The 22,773-nt window shown below is 41.0% G+C and overlaps 1 protein-coding gene across 1 annotated transcript in view; it reads left to right on the top strand.

The window, feature by feature from the left end:
• The first annotated feature begins 649 nt into the window (after positions 1-649).
• LOC100055225 (orphan sodium- and chloride-dependent neurotransmitter transporter NTT5-like) overlaps positions 650-22,773 on the top strand; it is a 36,618-nt gene continuing 14,494 nt past the window's right edge. The window contains 13 exon segments of the mRNA XM_023650115.2: positions 650-903; positions 1,654-1,776; positions 8,059-8,119; positions 8,236-8,332; positions 13,444-13,525; positions 18,676-18,792; positions 18,907-18,982; positions 19,567-20,069; positions 20,461-20,618; positions 20,807-20,933; positions 21,149-21,324; positions 21,558-21,668; positions 21,837-22,078. Of these exon segments, the coding sequence (XP_023505883.1) occupies positions 13,450-13,525; positions 18,676-18,792; positions 18,907-18,982; positions 19,567-20,069; positions 20,461-20,618; positions 20,807-20,933; positions 21,149-21,324; positions 21,558-21,668; positions 21,837-22,078 (1,586 nt within the window). The 5' untranslated portion in view covers positions 650-903; positions 1,654-1,776; positions 8,059-8,119; positions 8,236-8,332; positions 13,444-13,449.

Here is a 22,773-nt window from a genome sequence, read left to right as displayed (position 1 = left end):
AAAATAGTCTTATCACTAAATTATTTTTGGTGTGAAAATCATAGACACTTTAAAAAAACGTTATGTTAACACAATGGATTTTTGATGACAATACATATCTTAGAATTTCTCAGTTTTAATATTGATAGACGTAACTCACATAAACATACAACCTACATAAATGTAACCCACATAAATTACTGGGGTCCTTAATTTTTAAGAGTATAAAAGCAGTCCTGAGACCAAAAAGTTTGAGAGCCATTGACCTAAGTAAATCTTTGTCTGGGTTTTTGATTCTTGTCTGCAATTCCAGTAGATTCCTGAGCTCTCTGAAGGCAAGGTCCATGTCTGTCTTGTCGGACACATATTTAAGATTTGGCTAGGAGTGGGGCAGCCTTTAAGTAAGAGTCGAAGGTTTGAAGTCAGAAAGGAACGAACGGGAAGAACAAGCCTTCCACCTCATCCTCACCACGACCTTACTGGGAGGTGTGGAAGGAAAGCATAAGCTCTAGACCAAGAAACGGCTAAAGGCCCGGGAAGAGCAGAGGAGGTGAGGACCAGACCGGGACAGAGGGTTGGGCACGTGGTCCAAAGGGCGCGGCTAGAAAGGCAGCGGCGCATGCGCAGGTGGAGGGCGTGTGCTTGTGCGCGCGCGCGCGCGCGCGCACGTAGAGAGGAAGCGCATGCAGAGAGGGCGGAGTGGCGAGCTCCGCGAGCTCAGGAGGGGGCGCAGCGGGAGCAGCAGCGCATGCGCAGAGGAACGGCGGGAAGGGAGGCGCCTGAGGCGGAGCGAGGAGCGTCGCGCACCGGCCTGACGAGGCCTGAAGGGGCCCGAGGGGGTAGCTGGGCTTCTCAGTTGAGGCTTCTTCACCCTCCTTTTCGTCTGACTGACTAAGACGGAAGAGCCCAGGCCCCCAGCCTAGGGTGAGGGTGGCCCCGGGGAACCCGGAAACGCTCCCAGATGTGGGATGTGTGAGTCTGGGCGTCGAGGCTGGGCGTCACGTCTGCGGCTGCGGCTCTGGGGGTAACAGGCCGCCGGCCGGGAGCCTCCCGGACGCCCCGGTCGCTGTGGAGCCGAGGGGGTCACATAGGCCTCAGGGGTCCCTCCTTTGTCCCCTCGGACCCAGGAGATGGGGTTCAGCCCCTCCGCCCACGGAAGCTGACTTCAAGTCGGCGCCAGGGCCGAGCCCAGGAGTCCTGCCCGCTGGACCCATCGGTTCAGGCTCCCGCACGGCAGAGTTCGGCCTGGCCCCGTCCCCGTCGCCGTCCCCTCGGGCGGGGGAGGGACGAACGGCGACTCCCCGCCCCTCGAGGAGCCTCCACAGCTCCTCCTCTCCTGTCTGGGGGTCACGGTTCCAAGGAGCGAGGGAAGCTGAGCAACGGGCGTCTCTGGGGACCCCGAGCTCCCCCCCGAGGGCTCGCTGCAGGGCTGCTGTGGGGTTTCCCACGTAGGGTCGCCCCCGGGGCCTCCCGAGCCTGGGAGCAAGGGGTCTGCCGAGGGTCCGGCGGGCTTTCTAGGTGTCGCACGTGGCCAGCTGGCAGCATCTCAGTTTGCCACGGAAGGGTCGAATTGACTAATTAACCAGAAAACTTGTTGGAAGGAGTACAGGTTTGGAATGTGCTCAGGGGAGGGGGTGTCTGTTTTGCAGGAATGCAATTTTCCTTTTTTTTTAGTGGAACCCGGAATCAGTGTCCGCAACATGAGTTATGGGAATGGGACGTCCTCCTCGTGTGTGTGAGGACTGTCACCTCGCAGCTGCTGGCAGGCGAGTTGTCGTGAAGATTGGTGCTTTTTAGGTGAGGCGCCGACTGCCACATCAATGTCTGCAGCTTCCTCAACTTGGTTAACTTTTGAGCGAATTGAGTAAAGATTTCTGTTTTGCTGTTTATTGCTACAACCTGCCCCCTCCCACCAACAGGAAAGCAAAACCCCAAAGAAAGAAATCACTGTGGACCCGCTTTAGAGTTTCTCTCATTTGATTTTGTGTTGATGATCTGTGGCTCTTGGTTACTTTTTTGTATCTTTTTAGTTCTTTGTGACAGCGTTTTCTGCCAGCGTTTCTCCGAATTCTCTGGCCGTATCTTCTTGTTCTTGCTGTTTTATTTTTAGCATTCCAAATTGTGAAATAAAATATGCATTCACAAAAGTGCATGGGGCGTGTAAACAGGTGTTTTGTTTTTGTTTTTTGATGCAAATGTTATTATTCTTTCTCAGTTTTTTTTAAAGGTATGCCTTTTTTTTTTCTTGATGAGGAAGATTGGCCCTGAGCTAATATCAGTTGCCAAGTTTTCTCTCTTTTTTTTTTTCCTTCCCCAAAGCCCCAGTACATAGCTGTATATCCTAGTTGCAAGTCCTTCTAGTTTTTTTGTGCGGGACATCGCCACAGCATGGCTTGATGAGTGGTGTGTAGGTCTGCACCCAGCTTGCGAGCTGGCGAACCCTGGGCCACTGAAGCGGAGTGTGTGAACTTAACTGCTTGACCACGGGGCCAGCCCCAATGAAATATTTTTGATTACAGATTCAATTTATTTAATGGTTACAGGACTTCTTGGGCTTTCTATTCTTCCTGAGGTAGTTCTTGGCTAATTTTTCTTTTTCTTTTAAACGAGTTTTTGTTTTGTTTTGTTTTGTGTTTTGCAGGGGAAGATTCGCCCTAGGCTAGCATCTGTTGCCAGTCTTACCCCTTTTTTTCTTCCTTTCCCCTCTCCAAAGCCCCGGCACATAGTTGTGTATAGTTGTTAAGTTCTTCTCGTTCTTCTGTGTGAGCCCTCGCCACAATGTGGTTACTGACAGGTGAGAGGTGTGGTTCCATGCCTGGGAACTGAACCCAGGCTGCCAAAGCGGAGCATGCAGAACTTTACCCCCCAGGCCATCAGGGCTGGCTCTGGTTAATTTTTTAAAGGTATTTGAGTATTTAATCTATTTTTCCAAATTTATTGGTGCCATAATGTTAATATTCATTATTATTATTGTTATTATTTATTTGCAATATCTATAGTAATGTCCCCTCTTTTATTCCTAATATTGCTTATTTGTACTTTCTCTCCTTTTTCTTGATCAGTCTCACTAGAAGATTGTCAGTTTTTTTTAGTTCTTTCAAAGATCTTTTGGGCTTTGTTGATTTCCATTGTATATTTGTTTTCTATTTCATTAATCTTTGGTTATTATGAATAACGCTGCTATGGCTTCTTGTAAAAATCTTTTTGTGGCTTATGTTTTTATGTTTTTTTCGGGTAAACCCATGGGAGTGGAATTACTGGGTCTAGAGTTTAATAAGAACTAAGATTCAACAAGTCCTGTTTCATAAGAAACTGCTAGACCTTTCTCAGAATGCTTGTACCATTCACACTCAGCAACAATCTAGGGAAGTTCCAGGTGCTCCACCTCTTTTCAACATTTGGTGTTAGTCTTCTTAATTTTATCAATTTTGGTAGGTAAGCAGACTGGTATTTTTTATTATTATGTATATTTTTGTCCTTCTAATAGTTATAAAGTTTTATATTCTGTGTTTATTTAGTGGTCATCTTAGAACTTAACAAACGCACACCTAACTTATAGAAATTATAGTATATTTCCCCTCCTCCCAGAAGATACAAAGAACTTAGAATATTTAAATTCTATGTCCCTTTTTCACAACTTTTATGTTGTTTTGATGCTTTTAATTTTTACTTTTTAACCTCTCAGGACATTATTATTTTGTTTCATATAATCACTTTTTTCATTCGGATTTTCTTACATATTTTATATATTTTAAATATATATATTTTGTATTTATCACTCTTGTTTCTCAACTCACCCGTCTGGGACTACTTGCCTTCTTCTTGAAGCAGATATTTTAGAATTTCCATTAATGAGGATCTCTTGGTGACTGATTTTCAAAATTTTTGTCTATTGTAAACTATTTTTATTTTACCCTCATTTTAAAAGGTAAAGTTTTTTAGGGCTTAAAATTCTAGATTGGCAGGTTGTTTTCTTTTAATATGTTGATCATATCCTACCACTGTCTTGTGGCTTCCATTTCTGCCATTGAGAAGTCACCTTTATGTCTCTCCTTTACAGATAATCTGTATTCTTCTTATAATTGTTTTAAAGTGTTTTTTGTTTTTTTGGAGGTTTTTTTGTGAGGAAGATTCACCCTGAGCTAACATGTGTTGCCAGTCTTTCTCTTTTTTCTTGAGGAAGGTTGTTGCTGAGCTAACATCCACACCAATCTTCCTCTATTTTATGTGGGATGCTGCCACAGCGTGGCTTGACCAGCAGTGCTAGGTCCATGCCTGGGATCCGAACCCATGAATCCTGGGCCACTGAAGTGGAGTGGGCAAACTTAACCACTGTTCAATTGGGCTGGCTCCTGTTTTGAAGTATTTTATAATGATATGTCTATATTTGAAGTTTCTTTTGTCTCCCTTGGACTTTGTTGGGCTTTTTTAATCTAGGATTGGTGTGTTTCATCAGTTCTGGAAAATTCTGTTGTAATGTCTTCAGACATTGTTTCTGCACCATTTTTTGTTCTTTCCTTTAGGAACTCCAGTTAAATATTTGTCAGACTTTAACTTCTGTGTTTCTTGACCTCCTTTTTGTATTTCCCATGTCACTATATTTCAGTGCTACGTTCTTGGTTGTTTTTCTGACCTATTTCAGTTCACCAGTGCTGTCTTCAGCAGAATCTAAACCACTGTTAAATCCATCAAATAAACTTTGTTTCACTCATTGTGTTCTTCATTTCTAGGAATTCTATTTTTTTAAAATCTGTTAAATCACTTTTTATAGAATCCTGCAGATGTTTTCAAACTTTTCATTTATTTCTTTAAAAATGGAAACCAGTTATTTTATTGACTTTGTCTAAGGATTCCAGTATTTGATGTCTCTGCTAATTTGATTCTGCCGTCTGTTGTTTCTGTCAGTTCTCACTAGTGACACCTTTTTTCCTTAAGTGCTGTGCTTCTCCTTGTTCTGGAGAAATTATTTGTAGGAATAGGTTAAGACCTAGAATGGAGGTGTCTTACTCCAGGGAACATTTCAGTTTGTTTCTGCAAAGTGCCTGGGGGTACCATTATTCGGGTACCACTTATACTTAATTCATGGGGGTTTAATGGTATATCGTTGTGCTTTTAGGTGCACTTATCTGATGAGTAATGATGTTGAGCACCTTTTTCAGATATGTGTTGGCCATTTATATATCTTTCTTTGTTAAGTGTCTTTTCATATCTTTTACCCATTTTTTATTGTCGTGTATCATTTTATTAAGTTTTGGGAGTTCTTTATATTCCTTGAACCACAAGTCCTTTGTCAGATATACGTCTCAGGATCATTTTCTCCTAGTCTCTGGCTTCCCTATTAATTTTCTTAATCAAGTCTTTTGATGAGCGGAAGTTTTTAATTCGGCAAAGTCTAAATGATTAATTTTTATGATTATTGCATTTTGTGTCTTGTCTATGAAACTTCTACCTGCCCCTAAGTCATGAAGATATTATCTTACATTTTCTTTTAAATACTTTATAGTTTTAGACTTTACATTTAGGTCTATGATTCATCTAAAGTTAATGTTTGTCTATGGTGTGAAGTAGAATTCAAGTTTCATTTGTTTTCCCCATATGGATATCCAGTTATCCCAGAAAGGACTTTTCTTTCTCAATTGGATGTCTTCGGACTCTCTGTCAACAATTGAAATGTACTTATGGGTCTATTTCTGAATTATGTTGTTTGACTTTTGCGTGTTAAATTGACCTTGCATTTCTGGGACAAACTCTATGTGATCATTGTTTCTTATCCCTTTTATATCTTGCAGGATTCGCCTTGTAACTTTTGTTGAGGAATTTTGCATCTACTTCATGAAGATATTGGTCTGAAATTGTTTGTTTTACTAATATCTTTATCAAGTTTTGGTATTAGGGTCATGGTGGCCTTATAAAATGGATTGGCAAGTGTTTCCTCCTCTTCTATTTTTCTAAAAGTACTTGTATAAGATTGGTGTTAATTTTTCTTTCAATATTTGATATAATTCATTCATTGAAACCATCTGGTCCTGGAGTTTTTTTGGTGGGAAGAGTTTTGATAAGGAATTCAATTTATTTCATAGATATAGGACTATACAGATTTCTCGTTTCATTTGATGTCAGTTTTGTTAAATTGTATGTTTAAGGAATTTTCCCAATTCATCAAAGTTGTTAAGTTTGTTGGCATAAAGTCATCATAATATTTTCTTCTTCTTCTTCTTCTTCTTCTTTTTTTTTTTTTTTGCTGAGGAAGACTCACCCTGCGCTAACATCTGTTGCTAATCTTACTCTTTTTGCTTGAGGAAGATTGGCCCTGAGCTAACATCTGTGCCAGTCTTCCTCTATTTTGTATGTGGGTCACTGCCACAACATGGCTGCTGACAAGTGGTGTAGGTCTGTGCCTGGGAACAGAACTCCAGGCGGCCAAAGCAGAGTGCACTGAACTTACCCACTAGGTCATGGGGCAGCCCTTCCTATTGTTCTTTTAATGTCTATAGGATATGTAGTAATAACTCATCTTTAATCCTGATATTGGTTATTTGCATATCTCTTTTTCTCTTAATCTGTCTAGGAGTTTACCAGTTTTGTTGATCATTTCAAAGAGCCAGCTTTGGCCTCCTTACTTTTCTGTATCGTCTGTTTTCTATTTCATTGATTTCTGATTTTATATATATTTTCCTTTGTTCCTTTCTTAAAAGCATCTTGAAGCCTTTCCTCTTTTCTAGTATCAACACATAAAGCTATAATATTCTAAGCATTGCTTTTGCTGCATCTCACAAATTTTGATATTTTGTAGTTTTATTATCCTTTGGTTTAAAATACCTTATAATTTCTTTGTGATTTATTCTTTGACCTGTGGATTGTTTAGTAATATATTCTTTAATTTCCAAGTACTTGGAGTTTCTTTAAATATCTTATTGTTATTGGTTTTAAATTTACTTACGTTGTAGTCTGAGAACATACTCTGTGTGATTTCAGTCCTTATAAATTTATTGATACTTGTTTTATGACCTAGCATATGGCATTGGTAAAGGATGTGTATTCTTCAGTTTTGGGGTTCCATAAATATTAATTAGGTTAAAGCTACTGATAGTGTTTTTGGATCTTCTAGATCTTTACTGATATTTTGGTCTGCTTTTTTCCTATCAGTTATTGAGAAAGGGTGTTAACTTCTACCATGATTGTGAAATTAATTTATTTTTCTTTGGCTTTTGTAAATTTTTGCTTCATGTATTTTGAGATTTGTTAATGTTTGTACACATTTGTAAATATTGTCTTCATGATGGATTGACTTTTTTTTTTTTTTGAGGAAGATTAGCCCTGAGCTAACTGCTGCCAACTCTCCTCTTTTCACTGGGGAAGACTGACCCTGAGCTAAGATCTGTGCCCATCTTCCTCTCCTTTATATGTGGGACACTTGCCACAGCATGGCTTGCCAAGTGGTGCCATATCTGCACCCGGGATCCGAACCGACAAACCCTGGGCCACCCAAGCAGAGCGTGCACAGTTAACCGCTGTGCCACCAGGCCGGCCCCTAGAAATTTCTTCTTTTTTTTTTTTTTTTTAGGAAGATTAGCCCTGAGCTAACTACTGCCAATCCTTCTCTTTTTGCTGAGGAAGACTGGCCCTGAGCTAACATCTGTGCCCATCTTCCTCTATATATATGTGGGACACTTGCCATAGCATGGCTTGCCAAGCGGTGCCATGTCCGCACCTGGGATCCAAACGGGCGAACCCTGGGCCACCGAGAAGTGGAATGTGGGCACTTAACCACTGCGCCACCAGGCTGGCCCTAGAAATTTATTCTTAATTATGTAATTTCTTGTAGCTTTTCAAAAATATATTTTTTAAATTTTGGAGTAACTTTAGGTTTACGGAAAAGTTTCAAAGATAGTACAGAGAATTCTTGTCTAACCCCTCCTCTAACCCCTCATCCAGTTCCTCTGCCTTAATGTTATCTTACATTACCGTGATACATTTGTCAAAATTAAGAAACTAACATAGGTACATTATTATTAACTGAACTCCAGGCTTTATTCAGATTTCACCAGTTTTTCCATTGATGTCCTTTTTCTGTTCCAGGAGCCAATCCGTGATCTTGCATCATATTTAGTTGTCATGTCTCCTTAGTCTCCTCTGCTCTGTGAGTTTCTCAGTGTTTCTTTGTTTTTCAGTACCTTGACAGTTTTGAGGGGTGCCGATCAGACAGTTTGTAGAATATCCCTCAATTTGGGTTTGTCTGATGTTTTCTCGTGATAGACTGGAGTTCAGGATATTGGAAAAACTACCACAGAAGTGAAGTGCCCTTCTCATCACATCACGTTAGAAGGCACATGATATCCGCCTGACATCACTGGTGAGCTTAACCTTGATCACTTCATTAAGGTAGTGTTTGCGAGGTTTCTCTACTGCATGCTTCCCAGGAAGCATTCCCCTGTTTATACTTATCAGGTTTCTAAGCTTTACAGTATAATAGTTACAACTGATGTTTAATACAGCCTTATTGTCTGGATGATGGGAGGAGGCTGGCAACAGGAAGTCCAGTTGTATACCTATGGCTGTCACAGTTCAAGGGAGAGATGACAGTCACCTGAATGTACAGTGGCAATGGCAGTGAAAAGGAGGTATTCATGCATTTCTGGGCAATTGGGTGGCTTATGGCAACCTTAACAGAAACAGGGCAAATTAAAACCACAATGAGATACTATTGCACAGCCATAAGGATAACTATAATAAAAAAGTCAGATAATAACAAGTGTTGTTGAGGATATGGAGAAATTAGAATCCTTGTATACTGCTGCTGGGGGTGTAAAATGGTGCAGCCACTTTGGAAAACAGTTTTGCAGTTCCTAAAAAGTTGAACATATTTTCCATTTGACACAGAAGTTCCACTCTAGGCATATAACTGAGAAAAATGAAAACATGTACACAGAAAAACTTATACCCAAATGTTCATAATAGCATTATTCCTTCTAGCTGAATGGTAGAAACCCAAATGTCCACCAACTGATGAACGGATAAACAAAATGTGCTATAATGGAATATTATTTGGCCATAAAAAAGGATGAAGCTACATGCTACAGTATAGATGAATCTTGAAAATGTTATGCTGGGTGAAAGAATCCAGTCACAAAAGACCATATATTATATGATTCCATTTACATTAAATGTCCAGAATAGGCGTACATATAAGACAGAAAGCAGATTACTGGTCGCTAAGGGCTGGGGGGTGAGTAGTGGTGGTGGAGGGGTTGGGCCATGATAGGTAAACAGTACAGAGTTTCTTTTGGGGGTGATAAAAGTGTTCTAAAATTGATTATGGTGGTCGTTGCACAACTCTGTGAATATACTAAAAGTCATTGAGTTGTGCAGTTGAAATATGGTAAGTTGTATGATATGTGAACTGTATCTCAATAAAATTATTGTAAAAAATCAGGGAACACTTGGAAGGTGAGCTCTGCTGGGTTAAACTGTACCTGCTCCAATTGAAGTGCTGGTCAGACAGCCAGGTGCAGATGTTGTGCAGCTCAGAAGTGAGTTTGGGACCAGAGGTGTGGCACCATAAATCATTAGCATAAAGGATTCATCGACAGAAAGCAAGATCCCCTCTTCATTTAGTCCAATTTACTAAACATGGCAGCTCAAGGGAAGATTTCAGGCAGGGCACTTTTAACATTCAATAGCACTGAGTTTTCGGAGGTTAACACAAGTGAGGACGGACCCCTTCTCTAGCATCCAAGATAATGCTGTTATTGACACTGGCTGGTGTCCTTCCTAAGTTTCAGTTATAATTGTCTTCACTTTCCATAATAAAATGCGGGGCTGGCCCCGTGGCTGAGTGGTTAAGTTCGTGCACTCCGCAGCAGGCGGCCCAGTGTTTCGTTGGTTCGAATCCTGGGCGTGGACATGGCACTGCTCATCAAACCACGCTGAGGCAGCGTCCCACATGCCACAACCAGAAGGACCCACAACGAAGAATATACAACTATGTACTGGGGGGCTTTGGGGAGAAAAAGGAAAAAAAAAATAAAATCTTTAAAATGCTTTCCCATAAGTGGCTATGGCAATGTCCTTTAAGTAATTTGCAGAGTATTTTGGTATGATGAAAGTTGAAGTTTATGTCAATTTAAAATAAATATTTTTGGTATAATTTACAATCTAAGTGGATTTGGAATTAGTTTATTTCTTCACTGAAAAGAATGGGTCAAGCTATGAAACCTAACTGGCCATGCAGTTCATCACAAGTTATTTTGCATCATCCTCTGGCCTACGCGTGCCACATCCCTCCTTGCCCACCCCTAAAATTACTTGATGGTAAACAGGAATTCCATACTAAGGATAATGACAGTTGAAAGGAAGAAAAAAAACCTAACAATTTCATCAACTGTTTTAATGATCATGTGTCCCTTGTTTGGCAGTAGTAAGTGCTCAGTTTTAAAATCCCCAAAAAAGAGGTTCTTCACAAATTACAGAAGATGTAGGGTTCTGCTTGCTCTTTTAATTTGTCAAAATCATTTTTTACAAGGAGTATCAAACAATTAGTTAACGTGGCATAATTTGTGAGGTAGTGAGTAAATCTTTGATATAGTTGATGTAGGGTTTCATTTGGTAGGTCTAAGACCTGACCTTACAACTATGAAATTCCAAGTTCATGCTTGAATATATGACTAAAAGAATAAGAATGAAATGACCCATAGTATGTAGCATTTTAATTTTTATTAGTAAAACAGAAAACTGAACTCGGACAACTGTTTTGTTCTTGCATCTGATCATTCCATATACTTGAGAAGTGCTTCTTTATAAGAGGACTTAGATGAGAATTGTCAGTATACTGGTTCCATCAAAAAGTGCAGATTTGGGGGCTGGCCCAGTGGTGTAGTGGTTAAGTTTGTGCACTCCGCTTCAGCAGTTCAGGGTTTTTGGGTTCGGATCCTGGGCACAGACCTAGCACTGCTCATCAAGCCATCTTGTGGTCGTGTCCTACAGAAAACAGAGGAAGATGGGCACAGATGTTAGGGGCAATCTTCCTCACCAAAACAACAACAATAAAAACACGTGCAGATTGGAATATCTAAAATTAGGTAAATAAAATTTCAAGAGAGAGCAAATTGATTATTGGAAACCACAGGATTCTTCTTCAAAAACGGGGCCTTCTTTAATAGTCTTCAATGTAGCTCATTTGCAATCATAAACAAATCCGTCAAGGTTGATCCTATCGCACAATGCCCAAAGAAAAATCTGAGGGAACTCGTGGGTAATTTTCACAGCTTCACTATAAAGTCTAAGAGCACAAGGATGACTGGTTATCTTCTTTAAACTGGATATAACATGCACACGTGATAGTTGCTTTGGCTGTTCTTCTTCCAACTAATTCCATGATTCTAGAGATTTCTTCATCAGGGGCTCCATCAATTCAATGGTTCCATTTTTTCCCTCCTCTGAAAAAATAAACATTTTTCCAGTGGGATGAATCTTTTCCAACCTCCTGACAAAGCAAATGGGCCACTTGATGAACTGAGCTAGCATCTGGCATTGATGGCACCCCCTGAGCAATTCCATCTCGTCCGTCCACCATGACTGCGGTGCAGGCTGTAGCTATTTTGAATAGGGGTTTAAAAATATTATATTTATTGCTGGAAGATTTAGTAGATACTTTTTAAATGATTGTTGTTATTTTTCTATGCTATCACCAGGGATTTATATCCCAATTATTATTTTGGTTGGTATCTTAGTTGACCAAGGTTTTTTTTTTTTTTTTTTTTTTCAGAGAAGAGTGCACATGCATTAAGGTCCAAATTGTGGGTTTTTTTCTTTTTATTTGTTTTTGAATGAAGACATATTAGTCTTAGCTTGTTTCTTGCCTAAAAATTGTGTGGCATTAAATTTCTTTTTGGACCCCTGTTGATCATCTGATTCTTGAGGTAGAATGCTCTTCACAGATCTTGAGCTTGAAGGCTCACTGGCTAGATTTATATTGCTGTTTAGCGATTTAGGCTGTGTGATGGAGAGAGGAGGGGCAGCTGGGACCGTGACTAGACTTAACTCTTCATGTCAGTAGTGTTTCCCAATTTTTTTCGTCTTCATTAAAGATACTGTGTGAAAGGCTGGGTTTCACTACGTAATTTTTTGTTCAGCTCTGAACATTTGTGGTGCCAATTAATGCTCCCTCTTAATGCTGCATTGGCACAGTTGTCTGAAGGAGAGACCCATCAATCCATTGACTTTCTCTTCGATGGCTCACATCTTTGTGCCCTCTGGGACACAGCTTCTGGAAGTCGTTGGTTCACTGGAGCAGAAGGGCTTTGGACAGGGGTTGTTTTTATCTCTCCAACAAGCTGCCTGGAAAAGTATAACTCACTCCACAAAACGTTGGAGCATTTCATCAGGAAGGGTGGATGTGAATTAACCCCTCAGGGAGTACCATTTGGTCCTCTCTATTGTGTATGTAGCAGAATTTCCTCCATTTTTGACATGAAGATGGAAACCACTTTTCAGAAATGATGCATTTAATCCCATATTTTTAATATTTTATAATAATTGACTTTTTTCTTGGGTGTGGGGAGATTATGGGAAAGTTTGGACATCAGTGTTCATGTAACCATGTTTCCTAGAAGACACTTCCTTTCGTTTTGATGGCAAATAGTAGGCATGGCAGGGAACTTGCCAGTATATATTTTTTTCATATTTAAGACTTTATTTTTTTTAAGAGCAATATTATGTTCACATTAAAATTGAGAAGAAGGTAGAATGAGTTCTGATATGCCCCCTCCCCCCACACAGGCACAGCCTCCCCTGTTAGCAACATCCCCCACCAGAGTGGTACATTTGTTACAATTGATGAATCTACATTGGCACATTATAATCACTCAAAGCCCGTAATTTAGATTAGGGATCACTCTTAGTGTTGTACATTCTATAGGTTTGGACAACTGTATAATGACGTGTATCTACCATTGTAGTATCACGCAGAGTATTTTCACTGCCTGAAAATCCTCTGTGCTCTACCTGTTTACCCCTCCACTGGTGACCCATGGCAATCACCATCTTTTTACTGTCTCTCTAGTTGTGCCTTGTCCAGAATGTCTTATAGTTGGAATCATAAAGTATGTAGCGTTTACAGGTTGGCGTCTTTCACTTAGTAATATGCGTTCAAGCTTCCTCCATGTATTTTCATGGTTTGATAGCTTATTTCTTTTTCACACTGAATCATATTCCATTGTCTGGATGTAGCACAGTCTATCCATTCACCTACTGAAGGATATCTTGGTTGCTTCCAAGTTTTGGCAATTGTAAATAAAGCTGCCATAAGCATTCATGTGCAGGTTTTTGTATGGTCGTAAGTTTTCGACTCTAGGATAAATACCAAGGAGCACAATTGCTGAATCATATGGTAAGAGTATGTTTAGTTTTGTAAGAAGCTGCCAAACTGTATTCCAAAATGACTGTACCATTTTGAATTCCCACCAGCAATGAATGAGAGTTCCTGTTGCTCCACATCCTCACCAGCATTTTGGCGTTGCTATGTTCTGGATTTTGATTGTTCTAACAGGTGTGTGATGCTATCTCGTTGCTGTTTGATTTTGTATTTCCCTGATGACATATGTGTGGAGCATATTTTCATATGCTTATTTGCCTTGTGATGTCTTCTTTGGTGAGGTGTCTATTAAGGTCTTTGGCCCATTTTTGAATCAGTTTATTTGTTTTCTTATTGCTGAGTTTTAAGAGTTCTGTCTGTATTTTGTATAACAGTCCTTTATCAGATGTGTCTTTTGCAACTTTTTTTCTCAGCCAGTAGCTTGTGTTCTCATTCTCTTGATGGAGTCTTTTGCAGAGCAGGGTTTTAATTTTTTTTTCCTTTTTTCTCCCCAAAGCCCCCCAGTACATAGTTGTATATCCTTCATTGTGGGTCCTTCTAGTTGTGGCATGTGGGATGCTGCCACAGCGTGGTTTGATGAGCAGTGCCATGTCTGCGCCCAGGATTTGAACCAACGAAACACTGGGCTGCCTGCAGTGCAGCGCGCGAACCCAACCACTCGGCCACAGGGCCAGCCCCACAGGGTTTTAATTTTAATGAGGTCCAGTTTATCAGCTTATATTTTGGTCATGGATTGCATTTGATGTTGTATCTAAAAAGTCATCACTATACCTAAGGTCATCCAGATTTTCTCCTATGTTATCTTCTAGGAATTTTATAGTTTTGCATTTTACATTTAGGTCTGTGATCTGTTTTGAGTTAATTTTTGTGAAGGGTGTAAGGTCTGTGTCTATATTCTTTTTTTGCATGTGAATGTCCAGTTGTTCCAGCATCACTTGTTGAAAAGACTGTCTTTACTCCATTGTATTGCCTTTGCTCCTTTTTCAAAGATCAGGTGACTATATTTATGTGAGTCTGTTTCTGGGCTCTCTATTCTGTTCCATTGATCTATTTGTGTATTCTTTTGCCAATACTGTATTTCTTGATTACTGTAGCTTTATAGTGGGTATTGAAGTCAGGTTATATCAGTCCTCCAACATTTTTCTTCTCCTTTAACATTGTGTTGGCTTCTGGGTCTTTTGCCTGTAGAGTCAGTTTGTTGACATCCACAAAGTAACTTGCTGGCATTTTGGTTGGGATTGCATTGCATCTGTAGATCAACTTCGGAAGAACTGACATTTTAAGAATATTAAGTTATCCTGTCCATGAAAATGGAATATCTCTTCATTAATTTAGTTCTTTGAGTTTATTCATCAGAGTTTTCTAGTTTTCTTCATATAGATTTTGAACATATTTTATTAGATTTATACCTAAGTATTTCATTTTTTTGAGTGCTAATGTAAACGGTATTATGTTTTTAATTTAACATTCCACTTGTTCATTGTTAATATATAGGAAAGTGATTGACTTTTGAATATTAATCTTGTATCCTGCAACCTTTCTATAATTAGTTCCAGGACATTTTTGTCAATTCTTTTGGATTTTTTGCATAGACAATCATGTCATCTGCAAACAAAGACAGTTTTATTTCTTTCTTCCTGATCTGTGTGCCTTTTATTTCCTTTTCTTGTCTTACTGCATTAGCTAGGATTTGCAGTACAATATTGAAAAGGTGTGGTGAGAGGGGACATCTTTGCCTTGTTCCTGCTTTTAGAGGGAAAGCTTCTAGTTTCTCACCGTTAAGCATGATGTTAGCTATAGGTTTTTTGTAGATATTCTTTATCAAGTTGATGAAATTTCCCTCTATTCCTAGTGTACTGATAGTTTTTATTATGAATGGGTGTTGCATTTTGTCAGATACTTTTTCTGCATCTATTGATACAATCATGTGATTTTTCTTTTTTAGTTTGTTGAGGGATTACATGAATTGATTTTTGAATGTTGAACCAGCCTTGCATACTTGGGATAAATGCCACTTGGTCATGGTGTATAATTCTTTTTATGCGTTGTTGGATTGGATTTGCTAATATTTTGTTGAGGATTTTTGCATCTATGTTCATGAGCGATACTGGTTGGTAGTTTTCTTTCCCTGTAATGTCTTTGTCTGCTTTTGGTATCAGGGTAATGCTTGTCTCATAGAATGGGTTAGGAAGTATTCTCTCTGCTTCTGTCCTCTGAAAGAGATTGTAGAGAATTGGTATAATTTCTTCCTTAAATATTTGGTAGAATTCACCAGTGGACCCATCTGGCCCTAGTGCTTTCTGTTCTGGAAGGTTATTAATTCTTTATTAAATATATTTAATAGAGACAGGCCTATTCAGATTGTATATTTCTTCTTGTATGAGTTTTAGGAGATTATATCTTTCAAGGAATTGGTTCATTTCATCTAGGTTATCAAATTTATAGGCCTAGAGTTGTTGATAGTATTCCTTTATTATCCTTTTAATGTCCATGGGATTTGTAGTGATGTCCCCTTTTTCATTTCTGATATTAGCAATTTGTGTCCTCTTCTTTTTTTCTTAGTTAGCCTGGCTAGAGGCTTATCTATTTTATTGATCTTTTCAAAGAACCAGCTTTTGATTTTGTTGATTTTCTCTATTGATTTCCTGTCTTCAATTTCTGCTCTAATTCTTTTTATTTCTTTTCTTCTATTTACTTTGGATTTAATTTTCTGTTCTTCTTCTAGTTTCCTAGGGTGGAAACTTAGATTATTGATTTTAGATCTTTCTTTTTTAATATATGCATTCAATGCTATAAATTTCCCTCTAAGCACTGCTTTTGCTGCATCCCACAAATTTTGGTAAGTTGTGTTTCATTGTCATTTAGTTCAAAATATCTTTACATTTCTCTTGAGATTTCTTCTTTGACCCATGTGTTTAGAAGTGTGTTGTTTTATCTCCAGATATTTGGGGTTTTCCAGTTATCTTTCTGTTATTGATTTCTAGTTTAATTCAGTTGTGGACTGAGAGCAGACATTGTATGACTTCTAGTGTTTTAAATGTGTTAAACTGTTTTATAGCCCAGAATGTGGTCTCTCATGGTGAATGAGCTTGAGAAAAATGTGTATTCTGCTGTTATTGGTTGAAGTAGTCTGTAGATGTCAATTATATGCAGTTGATTCATGGTGTTTTTGAGTTCGACTATATCCTTACTGATTTTCTGCTTTCTGATTTTCAGTCTTTGTTTTCTTTTCTTTTCAGTTTTGGAAGTTTCTATTCAGGTATCCTCAAGCTCAGAGATTCTTTCCTCAGCCATGTCCAGTCTACTAATAAACCCATCAAATGTATTCTTCATTTCTGTTACAGTATTTTTGATATCTATCACTTCTGTTTGCTTTTTTCTTAGGATTTCCATCTCTCTGCTTACATTGCCTATCTATTCTTTCATGCTGTCTGCTTTGTCCGTTATAGCCCTTAGCATATTAATCATAGTTGTTTTAAATTCCTGGTGTGATAATTCCAACATCCCTACCATGTCTCTGGTTCTGATGCTTGCTCTGTCTCTCCAAATTATGTCTTTTCCCTGTTGGTATGCCTTGTAGCTTGTTCTTGATAGCCAGATGTGATGTATGGGTAAAAGGAACTGCTGTAAATAGGCCTTTAGTAATGTGGTGGTGAGGGGGAGGGAGAAGGGAAGTGTTCTCTAGTCCTATGACTAGGTCTCAGTCGTTTAGTGGGCTTGTGCCTCTAAATTGTGACCCTCGTATGTGTTTCTCAGGTTTTTTCCCCTCCCTTCTTAGGTGGGACAGAATGGCTAGAGGGTGCTGAAGTTGGATATTTCCTCTCCCCTAGGTCAGTTTGACTCTGATATTACCCCAGCAGATTAGGCTCTGGTTTATAGTTTCTCCTGAGGGCAAGCGTTGTTAAGAACTGAATGTTTTGGAGCACTTTAAAATGATTCCTTTTTCCTTCCCCTTGCTGGAAGCACAGGGGATTTTTCTCTAATATTCTGTGAGAACTTGGTTTGGTTCCTAGAGGTTAAACTCACAAAAATGTGCCCCTTTCCCCCCATGACTGGATCCCCCTGGAGTTTTTAATTCTCGGAGTTGTCCACACTGAGCCTCCAGCAATCCGTCAATTACAGTTCAGGATCTTCCTGCCCTGGCACTGGTTCCCATGGTGGTTTCCACTCGTGAGTCTCTGCTCGGGCAGTCAGTGAATCTTTGCACATGCCTGTCTGTCTCTCCAGTCTTGGGGACAGTGGTTTGCCCTGTCTTCACCTTCCTTAGGGATCCAAGAAGAGTTGTTGATTTTTCAGTCTGTTCAGCTTTTTATTTGTTAGGACAGAGTGGTGACTTCAAGCTCCTTACATGTGAACCAGAAACTGGAAGTCCAACCTAGGTGTTTTTCCAGTTCCAGTAGTAACTTCTTATTTTGACGTATTTCAGACTTACAGTTGTTATTTCAGACTTAGAATTCTTGCATATTTCCTTGTCTTCTTGACTTTTACATTCTTAATACAGGCCAGTTATTTTGTAGTGTCCCTCTGTTTGGATTTGTCTGATGTTTCCTCATGATTAGATTCTGGTTATACATTTTTGGCAGGAATACCACTGAAATGATGTGTTCTTCTCAGTGCATAATATCAGAAGGCAAGTGGTATCAAGTAACTTCCATGACTTGGTTAAGGTAGTGTCTAACATTGTAAAGGTGCTGTTTTTCTGGGTTTTGAGGAGACTATTTTGTAGGGTGCTACATTAATACCAGGCAATTATTTGTCCCCATCACACTTTCATCATCTTGTATTAGCAACCATTGATGATGCTTGCTTGAATCAGTTATTACTCTCATGGTTTCCAAAGGAAGATTTTCGGATTTCATCATTCCTTGTACATTTGTTAGTTTGAATTTTACTGTAAGGAAGAGATTTTTCTTTTCCTTATTTATATCACTATGAGTTCATGGATTCTTGTTTTATTCTATGGCTTCTCATCCATTACTATCTTGTTTATTTTGATGCTCTAATTGTCACACATTTGGTTGACGGGAGCTCCTTCAATCTGACTTCTGTGTCCAGTATTGTCTTCCTTTTTAAAATTTTTACTTATTAATACATATTTTTCTTGATTACTAAAGTAATACGTGTTTTTTAGATAATTTACTAAACTCGTTTAAAATCAGAGCGAAAGATATAAAAACATCTATAATCCTGTCATCTTCTATTTATTGATGTATTATCTTTCAGCCTTTTCTTTCATTGTATTTTTAAATGTAGTAGAGCTAGAACTAAAGATAGAGATTTGTGTCTGAATTTTGTTTTTTTTTAACCTATCGTTGAATTATAAGCATTTCCTGAGCTACTAAGAACTCTTTGGAAACAGTGTGTCTCACAGCCGATTATCCAGGTGACCTGGATGTGCCAGTGCTGCCTTGATGCCCACCCACTGCCTCTGCTTTTGGATGGTATGCTCCTTCCCCCTCTGAAAGAAAACTCCAGGTCTCTCTCTCTTCCCCTCTTCTACACCTGTTTTTTTTTTCTTTTCTTCTTCAGCATGCTCCTTGCCCATTCCCCTGCAGAACATTTGAGGAGCCAACAAAAGATGAGAATGGCAGAAGCACAGAGAACAAAGAGGAGGGTGGCTCCAGATGAGAGGTAGAGCGCTATCCTCTTGCTGGGCATAGAGCAGCGGTGGGGGGGTAGGTAGATGATAACTAGATTAACGATCAATAGATAACCACATCAGGAGGTGAGAAATGCTATGAAGAAAAATAAAAGTAGATAGAATGGTGAGAGTGGTGGGTAGGTAGCTGCTATTTTAGATAGATGGGCAGGGAAGGCGTGTCTGGTGAGGCAATATTTGGGCAGAGACCTGAGTGTTATACAGATGAGAAAGCTCAGCGAGGTAAAGCAGCTTTCCTAGGGTTATAAGGCAGATTTAGTATTAAATTAGTTTCTTTGATTCAGAAGCCCACTATAAATGTCCCTCCCTCTGTGAGGAGTATACCTCAATGTTTTCAGAAACTCTTTGAGTGGGATTCCTGACTATAAGCTTGGCTATCTCTACCGTAGTCCCCTGCACCAAAACATTTCTAAGAAGTAAAACTTACGTAAGAGTTTTCTTGTGCTTTGAATTTCAGTGGTGGTAGGGACAGAAATGTGAGGTTTGCTTTAAGGAGGTGTCGTTTTGGAACTCGGTCATTCCTTGACTCTAAAATCTAGTTTTCGGTGTCCTTAAGGTCTACTCAGCAAGGCAGACCCTCCCTTGAAAACACTGGAGCTGCTCCAGAGAGTCAGCCTGGAATGAAGACAGAGGCCCAGGCTTCAGAACCTTCACTGTCAAAAACCCCATCTACTGAGCTTTCTGAGAGTTCCCCAGGAAGCCAAATTTGGGATAAAGTACGCAGAGCCACCTGGTCTCCGACATCCTGGGTTTCAGAGGCCCAGGGTTTGGAGGCCCGGGCTGCGAAGGCTCGGGCCTGGGAGGCTCAAGCTTTTGAGGCTCAGAGCAGAGCCAGCCAATCCAAGCAAAACTCTGTATTGCGGATGATAGCTGCCCCACTGGCAAAACGGAAACACTTACCTGAGAAGCTGCAGGTGCCAGAGAAGGAAAAGAGTAAGGTCCTCTTCACCCGTCCAGTCTGGTCCAACAAGGTTGAGTACATCCTGGCCCAGGTGGGCTACTCCGTGAGGCCAGGTGATCTCTGGCATTTTACCTTCCTGTGGCTTCACAACGGAGGTTGTAAGTCTGGGGACCAGGAGTCATGGATCCACAAGGGGCTAGCAGGACAGAGGCCTGTCCAGGCTTTAAACTCTAAGGTCTCTGGAATGTGTAGAAGCTGGAGACTTGGTACTCTGAGCAGGATAGGAACCAGGTGCCTGAACACTTGGATCATGAGAGGGGTAGAGGTGCAGGGGTAAGGCTGGAAGCTAGGTATATGGGTCTTCCAGGAATTGGGGCCCAAGGGACTGGACACCTGGGACTATGAAGGATGTGTAAAGAGTTGAGTCCTGATGCCTATGGCCCTGAGGGAGGTCACTGGTGGGGAACATGTTTTCCTGGACCCCTGATGAAGTCTAGGCACTGAAAAGCCAGATGGTTCTCAGAGCCCTTCCTTGCATCCCCTGCACAGGCAGTTTTCTCCTTATCTACATCTTCATGATGTTCTTGATCGGGATTCCTCTTCTCTTCCTGGAGATGGCAGCTGGTCAGAGGTTGCGTCGGGGCAGCATTGATGTATGGAAGCTCATCAGCCCCTGGATTGGTGGTGTGGGGTATACCAGCTTCCTGGTGAGGAGCCCTGGGCTGCCCAGGCCTACCCTTTACCCCCCACCCCCATCCCAACCCTTGTCCTGGAATGGGTCCTATGACTTCACTTCCATGGGTCAAGTCCCTTTAGCTCCCCAGTCCTCTGTCAAATCCCTTCCTTTTTCCTGTCCCCACCCTTCCTCCCCAGCCACCTCTTCCCTGACCCCCAGGTGTGCTTCATCGGTGGCTTGTACTTGAATGTGGTCAATGCCTGGACTCTCTCTTACTTGAGCCAGTCCTTCCAGTTTCACCTTCCATGGGAGAAATGTCCCTTAGTGAAGAACTCCACTGACTTTGGTGAGGAGGAAGTGAAAGAGGAGGAGAAAGGGAAAACAGAGAGGTGGAAGGGAATTTGGAAGAGGAGAAAGGAGCAAGGGGGGATAAAGAAGAGGAAGGCAGTAGAAGGAAGAAGAAATGGAAGGGGAAGGAGGAGTGGGAGGTGGGAGAAGGGGTGAAGAAGAGGGGAGGGGTTACTCTGTCTAGGAGGCGTGTCCAAAACCAGGTCCCCCTAGATCCTGAATGTGCACAGACGACACCCTCCATGTACTTCTGGTACCGGCTGACCTTGAAGGCCTCAGACAGAATTGAGGATGGTGGGCCACCAGTCCTCAGTCTGAGCCTGTCCTTATTGGTGGCCTGGTGTCTTGTTGCTGCTTTCATGATTAATGGGCTCAAGTCCACTGGGAAGGTGAGCCACCATTTTTTGATTTCTTGACTTTCTCAGATGCTTTAGCCCTCACCCAGCATTTTCACTCATGGATCTCCTAATTTCTCACTGGCCTTTTACTCCTGCTAGCCCCTGACTCCTACTGAAAGCTGTCTTCTAACTCCTCATTTCTGACTTAGAACTTTTCATCCCTGCTGACTGTTGGTTGACTCCCACTGGTACATGGTTGCTGATATGTCCCACTCTCAATTCAGGTAATGTATCTCTTGGTACCAGTCCCCTATCTCATCGTCCTTTGTCTCCTAATCCGGAGTCTCCTGCTGGATGGGGCGGTATTTGGCCTTCGACATTTGGCATCTGCCAAGGTAAGGTATTTCTTCCTCACTCCCCTATCAGGCCTTGGAGGACGCCTATTGCCTATTCTTAGGGCATCCTTTCCCCATTATCTCTCCCTCTGCATCCCTCTCCCCCACTGTTAAGGTTCTCTTCTCCTTCTTTGACATCTCCCCTTATACTTGTCTTCTCCCTTTTAGATATCGGCTATGTACAACATGAATGTGTGGTGCCGAGCAGGGACCCAAGTCTTGTTTGCCTTGGGCCTAGGCTTTGGCCCCGTTGTCGCCATATCCTCGCACATGCACCCATCAAACAACTGTCTCCATGATGCCTTTCTTGTGGCTCTTGTCAACCTGGTCACCATGCTGCTTTTCACACCTTTTTTCTTCTCTCTCCTGGGCTTCCGGGCCACAGTCATCACGCAGCACTGCAGTGAAAAGTAAGGCTAGCCCCTTGATTAAGGGTCCCAGCCCCGGGCAACTACAAAAGCCAGAGACCCTAACCTTAAAGTTGTTACAAAGATCCACATTCACACATCTCAACCTCAGGCACACTTGCAAGCCTCTGTTTTCTCTCGGAGTGAGAAGCAGAGACAATAGAATCCCTGTCAGCTATTATCCTTCTCAGAGCCCTTTTCTAGCCCTAGAAATCTTCAAACTCAGAGATTGCCAACTGTCCACCTCAGAGTCCCACCACAGAGATATGATAAAAGTGGCAAACATTCAAGGTTACTCGAGTCCTGGACAGCATGTAAGACCACACCCATCCGGAGAACCTTCTACTTCCTGAATGCCCTCATTCTGAATGTCAACTCCTAAATTCAGGGATTTCTGTCAATCTAGCATACTTAAATCCTAAAAGGACTCTCAGAACTAAAACCTTTTTTGTCTCCTCACTGCTGTTTTTTATTCTTCAGGCATTAATTTAAAAAGCATCCATGAGACATTTAGAAAGTACTATTGGTGTACCGCAGGGACTTGGACAGGTGACTCAGACCACAGTCCTTGCTTTCATTGAGTTTTTGGTTTTGGAGGGAGGAGGGGAGGGGAATTAAGGACTTAATCAGACGGTCATAAACTCATGATAACCGGTAGCAGGTGTGATGGAGAGGACAGAAAACAGAGCCATTAATTC

This window comes from Equus caballus, chromosome 10 (assembly GCF_041296265.1).
Source record: "Equus caballus isolate H_3958 breed thoroughbred chromosome 10, TB-T2T, whole genome shotgun sequence".
Lineage (NCBI taxonomy): Eukaryota > Metazoa > Chordata > Mammalia > Perissodactyla > Equidae > Equus > Equus caballus.
Note: the sequence above shows the minus strand (reverse complement) of the source record. Positions and strands in the feature narration are given on the sequence as shown.